We start from the raw sequence: 13337 nt of genomic DNA on the forward strand, positions 1-13337 counted from the left end.
CCTTTCGTCATATGATAAAATTGCCACAACCCGCCGGTTCATTCCCATTAAATTCAAAATTACTTGATGTGGGGGTTGGGGGTTGCCATAAAAATATCTCCCCATTAGAATACACTTTAAAATGTCACCCCTTGCAACAAGTTCTCCATTTTGAAGTGGTTAATGTAGTTCAGTGTTTCACAACTTTGGAGGAGAGTTATGTCCATAGTTTCCATCCCAAATCTCAAACTGAAAGGCGAAGCTCTCAATTTACCAATGGCTCTTTGTTCCTGGCCTACCCTCCATGTATGGTCATGAGCCGTGGGTCTCGACCGAAAGAACAAGATCCCGGATACAAGTAGGGTGCTCAGGAGCTCAGAGCGGAGCTGCCGCCATGTGAGGTGGCCGGGGCATCTGATTCGGATGCCTTGCAGGAACATCCACTGGGGATGACCCAGGCCAAGCTTAGAGACGGTCTCCCGGCTGGCCTGGGAATGCCTCAGGACCAACCCCAGAAGAGCTAGATGAACTAACATGAGGAGAGAAGTCAAGAGACCCTTCTAAAGCGACTGCCCTGCGATCCGACCTCTGATCAGCATTGGAAAATCTCACAACACACCATCATTGCATTCAAGTGACTTTTTTAATTACACAACAGTGGAATATGAATCGTGAAACATCTTTCAGTGAAAGACAGATCCTGGTGCTGAGAAACTACTTTGCAATCAATACGTGAAACGTGACCGTGTTCACATTTAGGGTCTGACATCACTTTACAGACAACCAGCATTTAAATGTGCTGGGTCGATTTGCACTGACAAAAGCTTACAAAATCAGTGTTGTCCATCAGTCGAAAGCTTGCAGACATGATGGGAGACACGAGGGGAGTCTAGATCTAACTTTGAGCCGTTCTTCTGCTTGGAGGCGATTACACTGGGGAAAGGAAGTCATCAGTCCGGAAGGATCTTCACGTTCTTTGGGAGAACAAGGGGACCCGAATGGCAGGAGCAGTTGTCCGTTGTACTTTGAACATCTGTCAGAACTGCAAAAGAGAAGCCGATCAACTATGGAAAGAAAATAAAGTGCTAGACAAATCAATGTCTATGTAAAAGATATGATGTCCCTCCAAGATTTTGTGTATTTCTTTAAATCAGGGGTGTAAAAGACGTCTTAAATACGTACCCTCATAGTTACAAATGTTACAGTACTTCCGCAGCCCATCAATGTGTTTTACAAATGACAGCATCCACCGTCGCTGCTTTAGTTAGCAACACAGTCAGGGCAACGTACAGCAAAGACGAGCAAGCCATGCTGCTTATGATTACTTTCGATATTAATGGAGAATGTTAAAGAAGAAATGCGGTTGTTTTAAGATGCAATGACTGAGTATGTGAATAATCGAAAAAGTGGTTAAACTGGACAAAATTTTCTCTTTTCCAAGTAGGAAAGGTCTGGTCTGAAGCCAAAGTAGAACGTGCAGGATGAGATGGTGTGTCATAAAATTGCACTTTGGCACAGCCTGATCCAGGATGAAAGCACAGACAATAGAGTGCACAAAAAGCTAATACTGTATTTTAAATATATATACACATATATAGTATATCATAATATTGGGAGCATCATCCCTCCCCCCTCCCTGTAGCTCACAAGAGGCTGGCTGCTTGAAAAGTAGATCTTGGGGTAAAAAAGTATGGGCACCCCTGCTTTAAACAATCATTGCTGTAAAAAACAATTTCATACGAGCATTAAAAAATAACACTGATTTGTTAATCTATTTATAAAAAAAAGGGCTAATTCCTAATTGCACGTAGTAAAATTTAGCAATTAAATTTGTTCACATAACAGTAAATGAAATTCAACACAGTAGTATAAATATCTACCACCCCCTCCCCCTGACCCCCCATCTATTGTAGATTGTCATTACTGTGTTGTTTCCACAGTGGATTGCCATAATTTGAGGAATTCAGGGAAAGGAATGACTGGTCAAATTCGCAGACAAGCTGCAGCGATTCGAGGAAATTGCAAACCTGCACCGAATTCCCAGGGATCGGTCACATTTGTATGGTTTTATTTTATTTTTCCTCAAAGGCAACAATGTCCTGGAGGGACTGTGGTAGTCAACTTTAAATGTACCTGTTGACACCTCTCTCAGGAGAAACGGAAGCCGGCCAGTCTTGTTTTTGTGGACTTGACATAGCAACATAAGCATCTTGAGGCAGCGCACGAGAATTGCGGCTGACCTGCGGTGACATCATCACGTAACAGACGCCGTCCCCCTCACCCCCCATACTGCATCCATCATCACTGGGCTGCCTGCTCATGTCCATGTACCGGTCTTGCTCAGGCAAGGCGATGCTACGGAGGCTGATCGGAGACTGAGGTTCTGTTGCATTGGCTTGCTGGTACGACGTCGGGCTGGTCTGAACATCAGGGGTTTTCTTCTGTCTGTACAGGTACATTTCAAATGAGAAGATTGTAAGAGAGTCCATTTTCACTACTCGCATACATTGTATTGATTCATCAAACATGGGGGAGGGGGGGTAATTATGCTCATTTTCGACATTAAGTTAACTTTTCATCTGCTGTAAACTGTAATTTTTATTAATAGAATACACACACACACATATATATATATATATATATATATATATATATATATATATAAAATCAAATCATAAAATATTTCAGTGTGTGTGCAGCGCTTCTCAGTTGACCTTTTTCCAGTTGAACTGCTTAACTAAACAAATCTTTTGCCACTGTTCTAATTGCTTGCCTGTATTTGGGTCTGCAGCGTTTGGGAGCCAGGAGCTGATTGTGGTTGGAGGTCGGGGACCGGGAGAAATCCGGGAACGCCCGCATCGCGCACACTGTGTCTCGAACCACTTCGTGAATGTGCTGTGCTGTAAAATCAGTGAAAGACGAAGCGGGGTCACACCAGAGCAGCAAGTAGCCACACACCAACACAGCACATTGGTCATTACCACCTTGGTCTCTTGCTTCAAACCAGATCTCCCCGGGCCCGATTGGCGCCGACCGGCCGAGCTCCAGAAAAAAGGAGCCGTCCAAGTGACCAAAACGACGGATGCCCGGCAGAGGAATCGTAACAGACGGCAAATCGGGGCACGCGCCGACTGGGATCAGAATGAGCGAGGTCGCGGTGAGGCAGAGGCGAAGCTCACCTCCCAGAGTCTTTGAGCGGCCCAAGCCGAGACCAGGCTTCACTGACACAGGCCAAACCTTGAGCAAAGTGTACATATGGGAGATTTTCATGGCTATTGATTAACATATATTCACACATCTGAAAAGGCTTTAAGACATGCCTGCTTTATATTCTCAAAACAGTCCGAGAGTTACCAAAGAGGCAAGGGAACTTCAAGACCAGTTAGAACTGAAAGAAGATGGAGGGGTTTCCACCAAACAACTCCAGTGAACAGACGATGCACTGTCAGCCGGGGTATTCAACAGCTCACCCCCCCCCCCCTTTTTTTTTGCGTGGCACACATGCTAAGAGCCTCTTCATACTTCCTCACGCCGATTGCATCATCACGTGATAAGGCTGCGCAGTCACCATACGGCACTTGATGCGCACACACCACAAAGCCGCTGAGATCATCTCTTGTGAGTGATCCCTTTTAAATCGCATATTGTGATGACGTACTCAAATACCACATACACCATGATCAAGTTTTCAGTATCATTAAACATATCTGGTCACCTAGGTCCATTTGTTCTGGCAGACACTGTTCGACGGACGCCGCTGTTGCTTTGCTCCTTGTTCCAGAAAGGAAAAGAGAAACAGATACAGGAAAGCGCCCAAAAAATGCTGAGGAAACCCCACCCTGTGGTGTCTTAGCTGTAGTGATCCTCCCAACATTTTAAAAGCAGTGCGCATTAGTTACGCTCCAGTATAAAAGCATACTGCATGCAGGATAACCGCAGTGATGTCAGCGCAAGTAAAAAGAACCTTTAAGTTGGTGCATAACTAGTTGAGTTTTCCACACAAACACTGGGTAGTGCATCCTAACTAAACTAAATCCAAACTAATCCAAAGGCAACAAACACTGGACTCTGTTCTCTGGTTCAGCCTGCCAAAGCATTCACATCATTGAAGATCCTGGAATATTTGTCATTTCTTTTATTCACAAAAAATGGTTCATTTGTTGAAAACTGATAGGGAACTTTCACATATTCATTTAACATCTTTTTTTTATTTTTTAAAATTTAGTGAATGTGTTGCATATTAGACAAAGTAAAAACTACATTTTGAATTTTCCCACTTCGGAAAATTTACTTTTCACAAAAGTAAAGAAAAGTTTTTCCCGTTAATTTTATTCTAAGTAAAATGGGAAAACAAAATTGCACTCGTTACTTGCTTGTTATAATGAAATTAAAATACAACTTGCTATTAACAATTAAAACAAGAATTACAACTTAAAATGCACAATTTTACACAGTATTGTATACATTTGAACCATCTTAAAAAAAAAAAAAAAGACCTCAGCCATCTGTTTTCCATTTTTAAAATCAAATGTGGCCCTCGACCATAAGTTTGCCCACTCTTGGACTAGAAACAAGGGTCATTAATATGGGACCCAAGGTCACCAAGTTGCCCCCAGGACCTCATGAGTAGCTTGCAGGCCTGTTTAGAAACACCTCACCAGTGGAATATTTTGATTTCCTTGGAATGTTGAAGACCTTTTTCTTTTTTAATAGAAATAATGTGTAAAACAATGCTTTTTTTATCCATTTCTTACCCTATTATATAATTTTTGTTAATTGTGAGAAATGACATGATCTGCATCTTCACAGTTGGATTTTTTTTTTTTTTTTTAAAACAAAGTAAGGTAATTTGAGCAAAGGTTATTTCAGAAGAGAGTTTAAAACTGGTAGCGGTTTACAATTAGCTGTACATCTCGGTTTCAAAAAGGTTTGCGCAGTCTTGTACCGGATGTTCCGCAGTATAAAAGTGACAACAAGCTTATCAAACCTCTTTGAAGAAGCCCGCGGGTGGTAGCGTGCAATACCCGTCGTCATCATCATCACACGCTTGATCTTCATCATTGCGCTCCTCCATCATTTTCTTGATGGACAGGTACCAGGCTTCTTGATCCCTCTGGTCCTCCGCCACCAGAACCATTGTCTGGTCCTGAGCATAGAGTGCCACTGTGAGGCCTTTCCTGGAACTACCCAGGCACCCCACGCCGATGCAGCATCTTAGGAAAATCACCCTGGGAAAGAGAATATATTTTTAAGGCCAATAGCGAAGTTCAATTTTAATCTTATGCTTTGAAAATTTTATTTTCTTGTAATACTGCAGTTTTAGAATGACAACTTCTGTCTTTTAATAAATATTTAGTCCTACTATGCCAATGTATTTTAATGCTGGTTATTATGATGGTAGCCTACATGGAGTGTTATTTTTGGGATCATCTGTAGTGTAAAAGATCTGAAAACCAGTGAAGTAGCATTGAAGCACTAACTTTGTGAATGAATGATGCTACATAATTAAGTATGCCTTGCCTTAAAAAAAAAAAAAAAAAAAAAAAAAAAAAAAAAAATTGTACCAACCCTTGCTTGCTTGGTCCAAACAGCTTAGCTTTTCCAGATGACTTCTCCATTGCTGCAAACTTTTCCTCAGACTTGTACCACTCAAGTCGACTCGGCCCGGTGTGACTTCCTGCTCTGAGGACAAAATATCGCCTGTGACTCCGCTCGAGCTTGCCCAGGTAACCTTTTTTCACCACATCGCTCCACTCCCCAGAGGAGGTCGCGAGGGCACTGAGCAGACGGATGGAGGAGTGATTGCTGCAGAAGAATTCTTTATACGGATCAAAGAGGGTCACCTGCACCCCAACGTGATGGCCCACCTCACCACCTCTTATCTGGGTCTGACAAGAGGGTTCCGACGCCATGAGCGTTTGCTCCGGCCCAGCGGCCCTCCTGTTGTAGCCGTCAACCATCTCCGTCATATCTAGAGGGAACCCTGTTCCATTCCAAGGACATTATGAATAAAAGTGGGCAAAACAACATGATGTTCATGACAAAAGAGATAACCCTTTAGATTGTTGTTGTTTTTTTTTTTTTCATAACTATGTACAGTACATAGACTTCTTCTTAGCGTTTCTGTTTGGTCATGACCAAACTGGAACCTTAGTTGTGGGAGCATTTTTTTATGAGCACTTAACAAATCAGGATAACAAAAGGCAAAAAAATAATAATCTGTTCCATCGCATACCAAACACTGCCAAACAAACGTTGACTCTATATTGTATATTTTTAAATTAATTACAGAACACAACGCGAAAGGATGCTTGACGAAAGTGTTATATCCAAAACAGAGTAGCTGAATATCTAACAAGCGATTTTAATACGCCGTTGTTCCCCGAAGCGGTGGAACCAAAACTCACCTGACTTCAACAGTTACGAACATCACATCTGTAAATGTCTTCGTTTTCGTTTCATTTGTGGCTGGCTGCGTGTGGAGGTCGAACAAAGATTTTGGGTGACTTTCTCCACCAAGACGCCGGAACTGTGGCCAGGTGGAAAAGAGTGTTAATCAGCGTGTTTTTTCTTTGAACTTTCTTGTGGTCGACGCACTTAAAGTTATCGGGGACCCAATGCTTCCCTCTGCAGTTCGTTTTTGACACGGCAACTTGTTTGTGTAGCATGTAGGCTAAATACTGCACTTGTACTGTGACTTTTCTTGTTTCCCGAAATTTATTGAGAGAAGGCACATTATTTTACAAGGGGAAAATCTCATGCACACACTAAACAAAAATGGCACCGAAAACCGTAATGACAGAAATAAGGATGATCTCGTCGCAGTTTAGTCACATAAGTGAGAACTCTGGTTCTGTTTACTTGAACATGAAGTTTTCACAGTGAGAACTTGACTCACTAGTTCAATACGTTCAGTGACACAGCTCGCAACTCATATTACTTCTCCTGTATATAAAATAGAGGTCCGCTTTTAAGATGAATAGAAACGCCATTAATCCATTCCAGGATGCAGCATGCATTTTTCATGCTTTTATGTCTAACGGACTATGACTGGAAATTGGCCTTGTGCTAAATCCTGCACTTTTTAACTTTCCTCGTGTAACTCTATCCTCAATGTGTTTCATGAAGACGCATTGTCCTGTCCAAATTTAGCAACAAAAAAAGAGTGCATGTTTTTGGAATATGGTAGGAAGCTGAAGCCTCAAATCTTAAAACTGTGAGGCGAATGTGCTAACTACTTTCAATTTGCACAAATTAGCAAATACTGTCATTCAAATCACACCAGCCACAACATTGAAAGGAAGGTGTGTCTCAATCAGATTGCAGAGGAGGAAGTTCATGTCTAAATAATTTCAAAAGCAGGCAGAGCAAGTCTGGGTTTGCTTCACATCGACAGTTTGCGTTCCAGATCACCACCAAACAAACGGCTTTCTCTGTCCTTGCCAGGATGTCTCTCGTCTTGCGTGCCCTCTCTCAGGTGTTCTGCTGGGCCGCGCTTTGTCACGTCTTACAAGTGGCTGCTGCGGTTCTGGTTGCCCTGGTAACGCTCTGGACCACCAGGCTGTTGCTTCATCACGCTTGGTTCACTCGTAGGCTGTCCTGCTTCAGCAAACCTCACGCAGACTCTTGGCTCCTCGGCCATCTGGGTCAGGTAGGTCACGCACATTCATATAATTGTTGTTAAATACAGTATTTGTCAACTTGTACGGCCGCCCTTGATCAAGTGCTTCTAGAGTGGCGCTTATTTGTCGTTGTTTAAACATCAGATGAAAAGCACAGAGGAAGGTCTCCTCCAGGTGGATGAGTTAGTGCAGACGTATAAACATTCCTGCAGCTGGTTCCTCGGGCCCTTCTATCACCTGGTCAGAATCTTCCACCCAGACTTTGTCAAACCTCTCCTAATGGCACCAGGTAAAGCAATAAAAATAATGGATATTCATTCTGTTTCTTTGCGGTGTGACAGTGTCTCTTTCTCCTGCTATGCAGCTAGTATTACTGTGAAGGATGAGCTCATCTATGGTCATCTCCGTCCATGGCTCGGTGGGTCAAAAATGAAGAAGCAATTACAACATGTTGTAAGATGAGCTGCTTACACATTTCAAAACATGCCAGGAAGATGAGATGGATAGATGTGTGAGAGAGTTTATCAGACGCGGCAGATGTGTTTAATCCTCAGAAAGAGTTTTGTTATTAGACCGTCATAAAGCAAAGAACCATATTTTATGTTTCTCACTAAATAAGAAAGAATACTCTGAAAACAAATGGGAATGTTATATTTCCCTCCAAGGGATTAATACAAGTTAGTGTATTCAAATGAAAACAAAACATGGCTGTGGTTTTAAAACATTACAAATGTAAAAAAAAAAAGTGTTGATTAAAATTTCATCGACTGCTGCTGATTAGAAGCACAGGTAAATATTTCTTAAGAGAGGATTTAGCAAGAACGCTAGATGATGCAAACCTCAATTCTTTTTTTTTTTTTTCAGGCCAGAGTCTGTTGCTCAGCAACGGGGAGGCGTGGTCCCGCAGGAGGCGCCTTTTGACCCCTGCTTTTCATTTCAACATACTGAAGAACTACATTGCCAGGTTTAACACTTCAGCGGACGCCATGCACGTGAGGCGAAAAGCGATCAGCCCCTCGCATCAGGGGTCCCTGAAGCCAGTTAACATCAGTTTGGTTGGGATAGTTGTTATAGATGGGACGCCTTTCCGGATGCAACGCTGGCATTTACTTGGATGGCCACGTTCAGACACTGGCTCTGATTATATAATTCCCAGTCCACTACTACCACCACTGTGCTGTAACGCATCAGTGTGCCGTGAGTACTCGACAGGTGTACCATGGGAAATTATCCAGTGAAACGTACTTACACATTTACTTCAAATACAGTATTGCATCTTTGGTCATCTGTAATTGATGCCAGGGCTCTGTTGTGATGGGGAGAACAATGAAATGTTCCTCCACTGGATGGCAAAAGATGAGATTAAATTTGCTATGTATCCATCCACCTGTTGCCATTCATACAACAGAATAATAGTTTTGCGTTTGTCAATTTTTCATCAAATTAAGACAAGATCACTTTTCTTTGCCGGTGTGTTCTGAAAATTTTCTAATGTAATGTTTTTTTTCTTGTCTGAATAAATGTATGAAACGCTGCTAGTGCATATTAATATTATTGGCAGCATGGTGGGGCAACTGGTTAGAGCGTTGCCCTCACAGTTCTAAAGGTTCGGGTTCAATCCCGGCCCCACCTGTGTGGAGTTTGCATGTTCTCTCGTGCCTGCGTGGGTTTTCTCCGGCCACTCCGGTTTCCTCCCACATCCCAAAAACATGCAACATTAATTGGAGACTTTAAATTGCCCCTTGGCGTGATTGTGAGTGCGACTGTTTGTCTCTGTGTGCCCTCCGATTGGCTGGCATCCAGGTCAGGGTGTGCCCCGCCTTCTGCCCGATGATAGCTGGGATTGGCCGAGGGGTCCGCGGTGTCACCACAGCGTCAGAGAGGATAGATTGATTTTTTTATAATTTCCAAGCGCTGACGCTTTCTTGAGTCATTTCAATTCATCAGAGTTGTCCACGTTAGAAGACATTTTGACACGGACATTCAGCTAGCATGTAGGTCACCGACGCGGTGCCCGTGGGTTAATGGTAGCCCGCGAGGACCATATAAGGCGCCCACGAGGTATGTTCTAAAAATACCATAGGCCACAAATTGTTACTATTATTTGTGCTTTAAATTGTGAATCTGGGTTGCTTACGTGAGTTAAAATTTTAAAGTACCTGTAATGTCATTTACTACAATGATTTAAAACAATAATATTTTATGTACGTGTGATTAACTGAGTCTGGAAATTTGCCACATACAAGTCATGTAGCCCTTCATACGATCGGTGCTCACGAAGTAGCCCTCAGCCTCAAAAAGGTTGCTGAGCCCTGATGTAGAAAGTGTTTGTGCCTTCCCCTCCACGTATCACGCAGGATAAGTGGCGGCGTCTGGTGGCAGAGGGGAACGCGACCGTGGAGATATTCGACCATGTCACCCTGATGACTTTGGACAGTTTGCTGAAATGCGCCTTCAGCTACAGCAGCAACTGTCAGGAGTGAGGATGCGCCCGTCCACCGTTCCTCTCTCTTTGACCTTTGACCCAACACGTCTTGTCTCGCTCCAGGTCAACCAGCGAGTACGTGTCAGCCGTAGTGGAGCTGAGCAATCGGATCATCGAACGGCGCCAAAACATTTTGCACCACTGGGACTGGATTTACTGGAAGACGCCGCAAGGAAAACGCTTTAAAAGGGCTTTAAATATTGTCCACGGGTAACACCCTAACCCTAACACGTTCAAGCAACTAAAAATAATGCTGAGCCATCTTTAACCGTGTGACTTAAGGACTATTGTGACCGCTATTCATGCAGTTTTACAAGGGAAGTGGTCCAGAGGCGCCGTACCCGCCTCAACCAGACCTCATCTGATTCCACCTCCACGCCTGAAAGGAAAAAGGATTTTGTGGACATCATACTGCTGGCCAAGGTCTTCATTTGCACAATGAGACAATCAACAAATAATCCATACTGCACCCCGCAAGTATTGAAACACTGAGGTCAATGTATTTATTTCTGCTGGACACTGAGGTCATTTGGGTTTGACATCAAAAGTCTTCTTAAAGCTGAAGAATTTTCCCCTTCAATGTGGCCCCGATGATCAACCAGCACAAATGTTTTCAGTCAAGCAAGAACAAACTAAAAGTTCAAGTAGCATAAATCACGTATAGAAGCACAAGTCACATAATTTCGAATGGGTTTCCATAAGAAAGATCATGTAAACAAACGTTTCATCTCACATTTCAGGATGAAGATGGACGAGGCTTAACAGACGAGGAGGTGGAAGCTGAGGCCAACACTTTCATGTTTGCCGGTGAGACCGTCAGACCGCCATGTCGGAGCTTTTACCGGACATGTCCCAGGCATCACATGGAGATGTGACAATCAACCTCTGCCGTGTTCTTTTGCAGGTCATGACACCACAGCCAGTGCCATTTGCTGGACACTGTACAATTTAGCACGCCACACGCACTTTCAAGAGCAATGTCGGAGGGAGGTGCTGGAGCTTTTGAGGGGGCGTGAAGGACGGCAAATAGAATGGTGAGGAAAAACACGAACATATTGTATTGGAAAAGCGGCGGTGGGACTGACTCATATGCGTTCATCCACAGGGAAGATCTGTCCAACCTGCCTTTCACCACCATGTGCATCAGGGAAGCGCTGAGGTTACACTCGCCAGTCCAGGCCGTGACGAGGAAGTACACCCAAGACATGCCGCTGCCTGGGAACCGGACAGTACCAAAAGGTACAAGGAAAAAAAAGAGGGATCGGATCAGACGATTTCTGCGTGTCCACTTGTCTGAAAGTCCTTTTTCCACAAACCTCCTACAGGTGCCATCTGTTTAGTCAGCATTTACGGAACACACCACAACCCTGGGGTATGGACAAATCCACACGTAAGAAATCAATCTTCACTTTATGCCAGTGATAGACTTCTAACACTATCGGAAGCATTGGCTTCCATTTACAGCATACATGAAATTGTATTAATTTATTCCCGACAGTCTACTCTGTTCATTTCGTAACATTTTTCTTGCCCATGTTGTTTTCAGATGGTTTTGGCCAATCAGATTTGGCGTATATGTGTTGCCATGTCACTCTAGTTTGTCCAGGGAACTTCCCAATCGGTCATGCTTGTCGATGTTTTTTAATGCAAACTATATTAGCAGTGGGATTGTTTCTTTAACCAATCAGAATTCAGATTTGCTTCACAGAGGTGTCTAACTGGCCCACATTAACGTCATCATTTTTCAATCCTCTGATTGGTTGCTCAGAGCTAGCAAAACATATCTGTATAGCAATCCGCACTCAAAAGTATATTTCATTTATCACCACCTCTGGTAAATGTGATGTATTTTATTTATTTTTCCTGTTTTTCTCCCGTTATTACATAAATATTGATTCTGAACTGCTGCAACATATACGTGGCACAGCTGTGTGCTATTATATTGCGTATTTGTCTAGTATTGGTGGTGTCGACTCGATTGTTGTGCTATTAAAAGGTGAATTAAGTGTGGTACGTCCCAACTCAAAGCCCCAGGGACCAAATGCACGGCCTGCCGCTGCCGCTGTTTTATATGAATAAATGCACGGCCTTGACTGTGTCATGTACTCTCTGGAAGGAGTTCGATCCTCTGCGTTTTGAACCAGTCAACCAAGAGGCCCGGTCGTCGCACGCTTTTATTCCCTTCTCGTCAGGCCCCAGGTGCGACCTCACGCCTATCGCAGCTCCATCACACGGCGGCTATATTCTGTTGCTGACGAGATGCATGTGTTTTTTTTTTTTTTTTTTGCTTTCACAGAAACTGCATCGGTCAGAAATTTGCGCTGGCGGAGCTCCGAGTTGTCGTGTCACTGACGCTGCTCAGGTTCCGCTTGACACCGGGGCCCAACCCTGAATTTGGCTCCGCAGAGGTCCGCCGCCTGCCCCAGCTTGTGCTGAGGGCGCAGGGTGGCCTGTGGTTGCGGCTGGAGCCTCTGGAGCCGCCCAGTGGCTGGGTGCCCCGGGATGCATGAGGCTGTTTTGTTGCATTGTCGACCAAAATTGTTTTCTGTTTAGGGCAATAATAATAATAATCCTAATCATACAATACAGATATAGCTCTGGAAAGAAATGAAAGGCCACTGCAAAATGATCATTTTCATGATTTTCTCATTTATAGGTTTGAGGAAAATGTTTTTTCTTTAAACTAGTGAAAACATAACTTCCCAATTCCAAAAGCAAATCTGCCTTTTAGAACATTTATTTGTCCATTTTAAGGAAAGTTTATCCCAAAACATTGTTGGGGATGGAACCACATTATGTCATTCAATTTCAAAATAGATTGCTTGTCATCGATTACATTGCTGTGAAAATAATGTGTAATTAAATTACAGTGCCTCTTGGAAATATCCATTATCATTTTTATGAAATTTAATAAAGAAGCTACCAAATCTCTGATTTGTCTTTATTATTATTATTTCACATCACATCCTCTACGGGTGCTAATGATTGGAATTGTCTCTCTCTGGTCATGTGCCATTTTGGCTGCAGTTTCAAACACTTACATAATTTTCCACATATGACCCTCAAGTGCCGCCTTGTTGTCTAATCTATTAGCTTGTCAGAGATGTTGGACTCAGTTACACTTGTACACATGAAAGAACATTTGACTTTTGAACAGTTTCATCTTTACCATTTTGGATTTTATTTATTTATTTTTGTGGAACATTCACTTATCTGGTCGTCATATGGGCTGCTGTTGTTTGAACTGTGCA

The 13337-nt window shown here is 43.1% G+C and overlaps 2 protein-coding genes across 4 annotated transcripts; one reads left to right on the plus strand and one right to left on the minus strand.

The window, feature by feature from the left end:
• Nucleotides 1-603: 603 nt before the first annotated feature.
• Nucleotides 604-6544, minus strand: LOC133504678 (insulin receptor substrate 2-B-like). The gene is made up of 8 exons (XM_061827190.1): nt 6387-6544; nt 5548-5962; nt 4967-5207; nt 2964-3216; nt 2753-2879; nt 2311-2424; nt 2113-2219; nt 604-1021 (listed from the first exon to the last, which is right to left on the minus strand). Exons 2-8 carry the CDS (start codon nt 5946-5948, stop codon nt 930-932), a joined length of 1335 nt encoding a protein of 444 aa, XP_061683174.1. The 5' UTR covers nt 5949-5962; nt 6387-6544; the 3' UTR covers nt 604-929.
• A 33-nt stretch (nt 6545-6577) lies between these two features.
• LOC133504664 (cytochrome P450 4F3) lies at nt 6578-13001 on the plus strand. 3 transcript variants are annotated; one of them, XM_061827160.1, is made up of 14 exons: nt 6578-6647; nt 7426-7630; nt 7746-7890; nt 7966-8019; nt 8466-8593; nt 9959-10080; nt 10150-10296; nt 10395-10509; nt 10827-10893; nt 10991-11120; nt 11192-11325; nt 11412-11476; nt 12203-12285; nt 12383-13001. In XM_061827160.1, coding segments are annotated over exons 1-14 (1611 nt in total). In that variant the 5' UTR covers nt 6578-6645; the 3' UTR covers nt 12597-13001. The 3 variants fall into 3 exon arrangements, with proteins under 3 accessions (XP_061683144.1, XP_061683164.1, XP_061683154.1); XM_061827180.1 differs by having other exon boundaries at nt 11412-11458; XM_061827170.1 differs by lacking the exon at nt 6578-6647 and having other exon boundaries at nt 6686-7630.
• The last annotated feature ends 336 nt before the right edge of the window (nt 13002-13337 follow it).

This window comes from Syngnathoides biaculeatus, chromosome 2, assembly GCF_019802595.1.
Source record: "Syngnathoides biaculeatus isolate LvHL_M chromosome 2, ASM1980259v1, whole genome shotgun sequence".
Classification (NCBI taxonomy): domain Eukaryota; kingdom Metazoa; phylum Chordata; class Actinopteri; order Syngnathiformes; family Syngnathidae; genus Syngnathoides; species Syngnathoides biaculeatus.

Bases quoted from the DNA above. Each gene is read 5' to 3' on its own strand.
- LOC133504678 (XM_061827190.1), bottom strand. From the start codon at position 5,948: ATGACGGAGATGGTTGACGGCTACAACAGGAGGGCCGCTGGGCCGGAG. The intron at 5,208-5,547 runs GTTGGTACAATT...TCTCTTTCCCAG, and splicing joins TTTGGACCAAGCAAGCAAGG to GGTGATTTTCCTAAGATGCT. The intron at 2,425-2,752 runs GCAAGCAATTAG...GTACCTGTACAG, and splicing joins CGCTGCAGACCCAAATACAG to ACAGAAGAAAACCCCTGATG.
- LOC133504664 (XM_061827160.1), top strand. The intron at 7,891-7,965 runs GTAAAGCAATAA...CCTGCTATGCAG, and splicing joins ACCTCTCCTAATGGCACCAG to CTAGTATTACTGTGAAGGAT. The intron at 8,020-8,465 runs GTGGGTCAAAAA...TTTTTTTTTCAG, and splicing joins TCATCTCCGTCCATGGCTCG to GCCAGAGTCTGTTGCTCAGC.